This window comes from Syngnathus acus, chromosome 10, assembly GCF_901709675.1.
Source record: "Syngnathus acus chromosome 10, fSynAcu1.2, whole genome shotgun sequence".
NCBI lineage: Eukaryota > Metazoa > Chordata > Actinopteri > Syngnathiformes > Syngnathidae > Syngnathus > Syngnathus acus.
In genome coordinates, this window is record NC_051095.1 from 1027308 (window position 1) to 1037046 (window position 9739).

A 9739-nucleotide genomic window follows, 5' to 3' on the forward strand; every position below is an offset into this window, starting at 1 on the left:
TAAATACAAAATTAATAAGAAAGCTGAAAGAGCAAGTTTCACTTAGTTTCTGAGTACCATCGAGCAGTGGCGTGCGAAGCCCACATTTGGTCGTGGAACGCATGCTGGTTCCGACTCGCTCCCAGGTGGATGCGCGCTCTGCTCGCTACGCTCCGCCCTCTATACGCCTCTTCCAACAAAGCGCGGTTTTTATCAAAAAGATACGACTAGTGTTGCGGTGTAGCCTTCACAATAAAACTCACTTGACTAATGTTCAACCGGTCACTTTTATTTTGCAATTCACGACAGGATTCACTATTTCTTATCGAAGCTAGCATGACGATATGTACCTCCTTGGAGGGGAGGGGGTGTCGTCCTCCCTTCAGTCGGCTCCACTCACTCCTTGTGCCTCTTACAACAAAGAGCAAAGTACAGATGCCGTCGGGGACCGGAGAGTAGCCTTTACCTTTTCTTTGTTGGTTTTTGTAACGATAATGATCATTTCTGCTTTTACCTTCCAAGATCATGTTGGAGCGCCGACACAGCAGCCGAGTGATTGACAAGTAATGTTTACTCGCGTCCGAACTATCCTGGTGAGTTTTCTATGCCTTATATCATTTTTTTCTATGAGACGTTTTTATTTAGAATTGACAACAATGCTGGAGCGTTTCCAAGACGAAATCACCTGTTCTCTCGAGGGCTGGCTTATTTGAGTTGCCAACTTGCCAGTGAAGTAAAGATGCCCGATGTGTCAATTGTTTTTAAAAAGAAGCACTTCCGGCTGGGCAACCTGCCATGTTTGTCGTCTCATAAAAAGGGGGGGTTAAGCACCAAGTAATAAGTAACCACAGAATGCCATGTAACATTTCATTGGCACATGAATGGGGGATTTTTTCACCCACTTCTTTTGTGTGCTGCCCCCCCCCCCCCCCCCCCCCATATTTTCCGCACACTGACCCAACAGATGGTACCCACACCCATACAGCGTCCACACTGCATCATTGTGATAATGGAAGCCCCTTTTAGGCACTTAAGGAGTGTGCACAAGCTAGATTGATTTAAGCCATAGGTCGGAGTTGCATTTACAGGAATGAATGAGTGACCTAGTGACCCGGCCTGACTCTTTTGGTAAGCGTCCACTTGACGTAGAAATCAAATCAGGTCAAAGTCAGACAAAGGAGAAGAGCTCAGGAATACATTTTAATACACACAGGGGAAAAAAATACGCTGTTAGAGATGTCCCCTAATTTGTGTTGTTGTTGTCCTAGCAGTTTTAACAGTATCACATTTTCAGGTATTTGTGAGATTTCTTTATTACATTTTTGTCCGAATTTGCGTGCGTAATGGTGAATGACAGGTGGTGTTTCCCCAAAATGAAAAAAACTCGTAAATGAGACAATAAAATGTTTACTTATCGATACTACTTTGGATTTCCCCTCCAAGAACCCCCCCCATCTTTCCAGTAAGAAACCTGAAACCTTTCTGCTAAAACAAGTTGACTGACTCAATGGCACACGCGAAGCCAATCTCCAAACTGGTCCGACGAGCTGGTTTACGTTCTAACAAACTGGTGTTGCGCCGGCACAGCCGGCCCGGGTACACTGTCTGGATCGTCGTGCAGCCACTTGCATGCTGTAGAAAATGTGAAATTGACTCCAAATTTGATTTACTGACTAATTGACAGTTGGCAGTAATCATTTTTTTATTGCGTGTTGATGTTTGGTTGTCAGTTCTAACGGACTCGCCACATTTAGCCGTCCAAAGTGTTCCGACTTAAAAAGTGGGCCCGCAAGGCACTGTGAGCAGAAGGAGTGGACGCCTTACGCAAAGTTCATTTTCCGCTCCAGGCCCAGTGGCGCGTTTGCTTGTTTACAAACGATCAGGACGGATTATTATGGATGAGTGGAACTGTCATTGCAGAGTAGACATTTTGAACATACTTGAATGTATTTGCTAATAGCTCGATTATAGTACCGTAATTTTCGGACTATAAGTCGCACCGGAGTATAAGTCGCACCAGCCATAAAATGCCCAAAAAAGTGAAAAAAAAACATATATATGTATATAAGTCGCTCCTGAGTATAAGTCGCCCCCCCACCCAAACTATGAAAAAAACCGCGACTTATAGTCCGAAAATTACGGTACTATGAATGGGTGATTATCGAATGTGTCTCGGAAAATCAAAAAATCTTACGAGAGAAATCATTGCTGTATACAGAAGTCGAGTCAAGAATACCTCCGTGTCAAACTTAAGGCCCGGCCGGGGGCCAGATACGGCCCGCCACATCATTTCATGTGGCCCGCGAAGACAAATTTAGCGTCGACATGCGTCATTACTAAAACTACAAATTGTCTTCACTTTTTAAAAATAGAGATACTGCTTGCAATTTTTACTCCCATTCATCTTTTTAAACGATTTATAATTTTACAATTATCACTAGTCTCTGGTATAGCCTATACCGTAAATATTATAAGGCGTTGACAGTCACTGCCCCCTGGTGGTCTCGCGGGGCATAACAGAATTTATGATTGCATAACTAATGACCGTGTTCAGTAGCTTAATTATCTCACACAAACAAACCACCTCCAGTCAAGGCTCATTCATAGCATGCTAGCACAAATGGACTTGAAATATGCCCATTAGCACTTTACGAAAAAAGTTGGGAAACTCACTTCTGGGCATTTACTCACAATCATAATCAATGTTATGAAATATAGACAAATGGTAATGGCCAAATTGTTGTGGCCATACATAGTAGGACTATTAGGCGAGAAGGAAAAAAACAACAACATTCTGTTGCATTCCAGAGACTGATTCTCTCTCTCTCTCTCTCTCTCTCTCTCTCTCTCTCTGTCTCTCTCTCTCTCTCTCTCTCTCTCTCTCTCTCTCTCTCCTCAACAAGTGTGGATGACGTGTTCCGGCGGACATTTTCCCTCGGAGCCCGGCCTCTGATCGGAAGCGCGTTATCAAAGACGACCCGGCGACCCGACCATGGCTGCCCAGGAAACAGACAGTCCACCTGTCCAGTTAGCCGAGCGCAAACCCAGGCCGAACCTCCCCCCAAAACCGATGGAGCGAGGGACGGAGCAGGACGACCGGCCCGCCAGCCCCTCGGGCGGCAACGTCAAAACCATGGTGAACAAGTTCACCAAACAGCGTGTCGGGCTGGCCAACGCCACCCGAAGGCAGATGAAAAGGCAGCCGGTGTTCAAACCCAAGACCGGTACTGGCGCCAGTAACCCAGTAGTCCAGCCGCCTCCGCTACCCAAGAAGAGAACTCGCCTACCGGGGGCGAAGAGCACGGAATCGGAGGACGGCGACAGCGTCTGCGCCGAAGGAGGTCGCTCAGGTACTCTGCGATCGACTAATTACAATCATTAAAATTCTGCTGTGGTGTCCCGTATTCTGCAGCAGGCGTGGCGGCAGATGTGTTCCAAGAACTGTAAACAGGTTCTGCTGGTCACATGACGAGTTTCACATTCAATGTGCGTATCATGGCGTGTTGGTGGAAAAGTCCAATGTAGTCATCGAACGTCGTCACCAAACTGCAATTTGACGGAAGCGGTGCCATTTTGTGTGGTATTGTGTGATTTCAGTGGAAAGGCTTTTCTCTGTTCCTGTCTGATGAAACAATCGGACTTCCCTGTTTTGATTCCCTGTCGTGTTCACAGAGCATTGAAGATGTAACGCAGACAGACAGAAATGGTCCCAGCGTGCATTTTACAAGTATTTTTTTTCACTGAAGTATTTTACGATAGAGAACCAAAACTGCCTAAACCAGAAAGAAATGAAATTGAAAATAAGAACAAATACATAATAAGTGGAATTGATCAAATACATTAAAAAAATATAATATGAATTAATACTCAATTTTATTCATGAATTTAATTTTGTATTTATTTCCACAATTATTTCCAAAATCTTTTTTTGTCTTTATTTTACCTGTTTTTTTTTTACTAATTTTATTCATATTTTTTTATTTCCACATTTATTTTTAAAACCTTGTATGTCTTTACTTTTACCTGTGTTTTGTATTCTATATCTTTTCTCATTTTCATTTCAATATATTTTTGTTAATTTAAATTTTTTTTCTTTTCAGTCTTGAGTCTTAAGTCTCAAGATACCAAGGTGGTCGGTCAATGAGAAGTGCTTTAAGTAGCACTACACAAGCCAGAGCCCATTTTCCACTCTCACCGGGTTCCATTTATTAATCCATCCATTGTCTGATGAATATTTAAGGGGCCGTGTCAGTGCTGCTTTGTGTTTACAGAGCTGAACGCCAAGCCTGCCTGGCTGCCAGCCGGGGTTCTTGTGAGTGACCCTAAGCCAAAGTTTCTTCTTCTCGCAGACCCCGACGGGAAAGAGGTGGACGCCCATTCCGTTGTTGGAAAGGTGGAGGAGGAGCACGTTCCGTACGATGTCGCCAGCCCGACTTGCGATCCCAGCTGCTGTTGCGTGTGCCACCTCCAGCGGCCCGGCATGAAGCTGGTGTGGGTGCCGCTGGAAGCCGAGGACGGCGCCAACGGCGACAGCTTGGAGGAAGAGGCGTCCGACTGGGCCTCGTCGGACGGTGAGAAGGGCGAGGGCCTGGCGGGGGTAGAAGAGGAGGGAGAAGAGTTGGAGGCGGCGCCCCTCGTCGCCGATGCGACGGAAGCGCCGCAAAAGGAAAAGTTGCCGCTTATAATGGACGAGGCTCCCCGGAGACTCTCGGATCCCGGACCTCAGGTCTCCTCCGCTGCCCCCGGACAGAATACATTCCTGACAGTCAGCAAGGAAGAAAACGATCTTTACGAGACCTTCATCCCCACGGTGGATCTCAGTCACAAGAAAGCCAGTCAGGAGGCGGCGGACGTTCCTCAGGTCAAGGTGCCCACGCCGGCTCGCAGGTCCAAGCCTCCGGAGCTCCAGAGGAATGGCGCCGTGATGTCGGATGAGCCGCCACCCGCCATCCCGCCCCGCAGACCCCTGACTCAAGACACTCGCTCCTTGTCGGCGGAGGAGCGCACGCCGCAAGCCGGTCCTCGGCCCCCCGCCAGCCCCCATTTGCCTCCGAGACCGCCGCTGCTCCTACCGAAAGCCGACGTCTGCAGGGATGCCGGCAACACGGGCGGACAAAGAAACGGTTTGTCACCAACGAGCGCTTGCTTGAATCCACGCTGTCGACGCTGACCTGAATGTGCTTCATCTCGCAGAGGGAGAGAACGGGGACGGATGGAAGGAGGACTCAACGGAAGAACCGTGAGTTGGCGCCCCATCGCCGTCATCACTGCTGTGTTTGACCTTCTTGGGGTAATCTGCTTGGCAGGTCCGTGACTGAGACTGAGCTTTCCAACAGCTGGAAGTCCCGGCTGCAAAACCGTGAGTCATAAACTTGCAAAACAACCCAGGGGAGGGGGAAAAAAAGAATTGGATGGATGGATGGATGGATGGATGGATGGATGACAGCTAGCTCAATAGCTAGCTAGCTAGCTCAATAGCTAGCTCGATAGCTAGCTAGATAGCTCGATAGCTAGAGAGATACTTCTAGTAGGAGAACCATCAGCGCATTTGGTACGGTCCGCATCAGCGTTACCGATTTGTCACCTCGTCAGAACCTCTGTACCAGACCTACCGGGCCACCGTCATCACCAAAGAGATCCGCCGGCAGACGGTTTGCCGGCACGTCAGCGCCAGCGGCGACTACACCGCCGAGTTGCCGAGCCGGAACGATTGCACCCTCTGGCAGAACCTGCCGGCGGTGCGGGACAGCGGCGTCTTGGAGCAGCTCTCCCTAGAACAGTGCAAGTATCAGGAGGTGAGGGCAGCTCGGTTCTTTTGGACCATCCGGGTCAGGGGGAGGAAAAAGAAAAAATAGCCTCATGGCACGTTGCTCCGCACAGAGTATGTTTGAGGTTCTGACGTCGGAAACCTCCTACCTTCGCTCGCTGTACGTTCTAACCGAACACTTCCTGGAGAATCGGGAGCTGGAAGGGACGCTGGTGATCAGAGACAAGAAGCCCCTCTTTTCCAACATCCTGAGGGTCCGCGAGGTCAGCGAGAGGTGAGGCAAATGTCTCCACGCGCTCCAAACTGGTGCCTGAAGCGCAGTTTGCTTTTTAGGTTCCTGAGAGACCTGGAGGAGCGCGTCTTTGAGAACATCGTGTTCTCGGACATCTGCGACATCATCCACTACCACTCGCAGCACAATTTCCCGGCCTACATCGACTACGTCCGCAACCAGATCTACCAGGAGAAGACGTACACCTCGCTCATGTACGCCAATGCTTTGCCGTCGCTTCTCGTGAGCGTTGCACGCTAACCACACGCTAACCCGCAGGAAGAACAACACGCATTTTGCCGCCGTCATCAATCGGCTCCAGGAGTCGCCTCAGTGCCAGCGGCTGCCCTTCATGTCCTTCCTGCTGCTGCCGTTCCAGAGGATAACGCGCATCAAAATGCTCATCGAGGTGAGCAGCAAAGTTGGAGACACGTCGACATTCCATCACAAACTAGGGTCGGGCGATATGGCCTTCAAGGAAACGCCCGTGGAGATAGGGGTGCTGCCTCCCCCTCCTTGCATGGACCACCCAAGTACTTTTGGTATTTTCCAGGATTTCTTTTCCCCACAGTCCCAACAAGGAACAAATGATGAAGGCTTATCAGCGTTTTAGGAGCTATTTAGGGTGTTTATAAAAAAATCATAATAATTGGCTGTAACTTTGACGCCCCCAGGAAAAAAATCTTAGCTCCGCCAGTGGTCCCATGAAAAGTGAAAATGGTGTCTCTTCTAAATTGTGAAAAAAAAAGGGAAACGTGCTTGTTTGCTGTTGCAGAACATCCTGAAAAGAACAAAAGAGGGCACCAAAGAGGAGCAGATGGCTTCCAAGGCTTTGGCCTCCGTGTCCAAGGTGACATCACGACAGGGCTTTGGCAAAAGACACCTGACGTCATTTGAACTCTGGTGCTTGCGCAGATCATTGACGAGTGTAACACGGAGGTGGGCAAGATGAGACAGATGGAGGAGTTGATCCTCATCTCCAAATCGCTGGAGTTCGACAAGCTCAAGGCAAGCCAGCGAGAAAAAGCAGCCTCTCCTTCCACGCACGACAAGTATGACGAGATTGCCATTTTGCCGCTTGTTTGTTTTTTTCTCGCAGGCCATCCCCATCATTTCCCAGACCCGCTTCCTGGAGAAGAAGGGAGAACTCCAGGAAATGTCCAGAGGAGGAACCGTCTTCCAAATGAGAATCAAGTTCAATCCCATCTACGTTTTTCTCTTCAACGACCTGCTCATCATTACCACCAGCAACGTCAAGAAGAGGTGAGACGGGTCCGGGCCGCGAGCGCGTCTTTTCGTCCGCCTGCCTCACCCGTCCGTCCTGGTGGCGACAGCGCCGAGCGCTTCGTGGTGCTGGACTACGCCCACCGCTCCTTGGTTCAGGCTCAGCCCCTGGAGGAGGACAGGAGCGGCGGCCCGTACGAGAACTGCTTCACCCTCATTCTGCTGGAGAACCATAACGGGCGCTCCATGGAGCGTCTCATTAAAGCGCCCTCCCAGTGAGTAGCAGGAAGGTCCGCCTTGGCCCAAAAAAATACAATGACGCCACAACGTCCGGACAATCTTTTTGGACAGGCCGGATATGCACAGGTGGATGGCCGCCTTCCCCAACAAAGACGAAGACGAGGTGGTCTATGACGCCTGGGGTGAGCGAATCCGGACGCTAGTGATGATTGCTTTGACGTCAAGTGTTTCAAGTGTGTGCGTGCGTGTGTGTCAGACTGTCCTCAGGTTCAGTGCGTGGAGCAGTACGTGGCCCAGCAGGCCGACGAGCTCAACCTGGAACCCACTGAGATTGTCAACGTCATACGCAAAACAAACGAGGGTGAGGAGAATTGTTACATCGTTCCATTTTTAATTAGCAACCAAAAAAGAGAAAGTGGCGCGTTCTATTTTGTTTTATATCTCATATAGGAGAGTAAATGTTTTGAACTTTAAAGTTCAAGACAACTTGAGCCCAAAAAATGTTTGCTGCTCGTCGTACAGTGAGCACACCGTTTGAACGGCGAAATCAGTGATTTCTTCCACATCTCACAAGAGGGAGCCCGATAGAGCAATATCAATAAATATAATATATAAATATATTATAATATATAAATAATAATAAATGGCTTTCGTTGTCATTTTTAATCATTTTAATAATAATAATTGTATATACCGTAATTTTCGGACTATAAGTCGCGGTTTTTTTTCATAGTTTGGGTGGGGGGGCGACTTATACTCAGGAGCGATTTATATACATATATATGGGTTTTTTTCACTTTTTTGGGCATTTTATGGCTGGTGCGACTTATACTCCGGTGCGACTTATAGTCCGAAAATTACGGTAATACGTAAATATCCATCCATCCATGGATGGATAGATGTAAATATATAATAATAATATATAAATAATAATAAATGACTTTTGTTGTCGTTTTTAATCATAAATAGTAAATAAATATATATATGTAAAATCTAATAATAATAATAATATATAATTAATAATAAATGGCTTTCGTTGTTGTTTTTAATCATTTTAATAATAAATAATGAATATAAATATATATATTTATAATATGTAAAAAGGATGACCGCTGGGATAGGCTCCAGCACGCCCGCGACCCCCGTGGGGGTCAAAACGGTACTGAAAATAGATGGATGGATAATAATATATAAATAATAACAAATGACTGTCGTTGTAGTTTTTAATCATTTTAATGATAATGAAAAATATATATAATGTGTAAAGTTAAAGTCCCAATGATCGTCATCACACACACACATCTGGGTGTGGTGAAACTAGTCCTCTGCATTGAACCCATCCCCGTGTGATTTGGATCCATCCCCTGGGGGAGAGGCGAGCAGTGAGCAGCAGCAGCCGTGCCGCCGCCGCCGCCACGCTCGGGAATCATTTGGTGATCTAACCCCCCCAATTCCAACCCTTAATGCTGAGTGCCAAGCAGGGAGGCAATGGCCGGGGGTTTGAACCCACAACCTTCCAGTCTCAGGGCGGACACTCTACCACTAGGCCCACTGAGCTGAGCTATAATAACATAGATAATAATTAATGACTTTCGTTAATCATTTTGGTGGCCGGTTGAAAATGGAATGAGCACATTTCAGATGGATTTGGCGGGTTTCACTGCTGTCATGGTTAACATGGAGCCTCCCTCCTTGCACCCTTGTTCCTCATTGCAATGATCCCCCCCCCCCCCCAGCAGTTTATTGATTTTCTTTTTCCCGCATGAGCAATCGCGAAAACGCTTTTCCCCTTGCTCGGCCTTCCCGCTCCCGCAGGTTGGTACGAGGGCATCCGCCTGTCGGACGGCCAGAAAGGCTGGTTCCCCGTCAGCAACATCATCGAAATCACCAACGAGCACGTGAGGAGGCGCAACCTGAAGGAGCGCTATCGAGTCATCCAGGCCGCCAGCCAGGTCACCACCATCAAGAAACTTTAATGAGGTCGTCGGCGGTGACGCCTTTGCCACGCAGGTAACTCGTGATGGACAATTATTTATACACTTTGTTTTTAAAGCTAAAATGAAACCAATCCAATAATGCATACTGAATATTTTTATTGTAAAAGTGTCAAACACCAAGAACAAGCTGTACATAAATCCAAAGACAACAGTTGCTTGGTGTCAGCCATGTTCCTCTTGCGTGGATAACGGCGGCGCCGGGATTGGCAGCAGGTACTCCTCGTAATGCTCCACGTCGTCCGGTCGACTCGCTTCCATCCA

The 9739-nt window shown here is 47.8% G+C and overlaps 1 protein-coding gene across 1 annotated transcript; it reads left to right on the top strand.

Annotated features, from left to right (window-relative positions):
- The first annotated feature begins 358 nt into the window (after positions 1–358).
- On the top strand, positions 359–9629 carry si:dkey-38p12.3 (rho guanine nucleotide exchange factor 15). Its single transcript, XM_037262445.1, has 16 exons — positions 359–572; positions 2883–3329; positions 4329–5102; positions 5173–5218; positions 5286–5338; positions 5572–5774; positions 5860–6020; positions 6080–6232; positions 6297–6426; positions 6793–6867; positions 6933–7025; positions 7117–7280; positions 7352–7516; positions 7593–7663; positions 7738–7842; positions 9297–9629. Exons 2-16 carry the CDS (start codon positions 2972–2974, stop codon positions 9455–9457), a joined length of 2712 nt encoding a protein of 903 aa, XP_037118340.1. The 5' UTR covers positions 359–572; positions 2883–2971; the 3' UTR covers positions 9458–9629.
- Positions 9630–9739: the final 110 nt, after the last annotated feature.

Excerpts from the sequence above, each read along its gene's own strand:
- si:dkey-38p12.3 (XM_037262445.1), top strand. The coding sequence starts at position 2,972 with ATGGCTGCCCAGGAAACAGACAGTCCACCTGTCCAGTTAGCCGAGCGC. Across the intron at positions 6,427-6,792 it reads GCATCAAAATGCTCATCGAG|AACATCCTGAAAAGAACAAA; the intron begins GTGAGCAGCAAA and ends TTGCTGTTGCAG. Across the intron at positions 7,664-7,737 it reads GGTGGTCTATGACGCCTGGG|ACTGTCCTCAGGTTCAGTGC; the intron begins GTGAGCGAATCC and ends CGTGTGTGTCAG.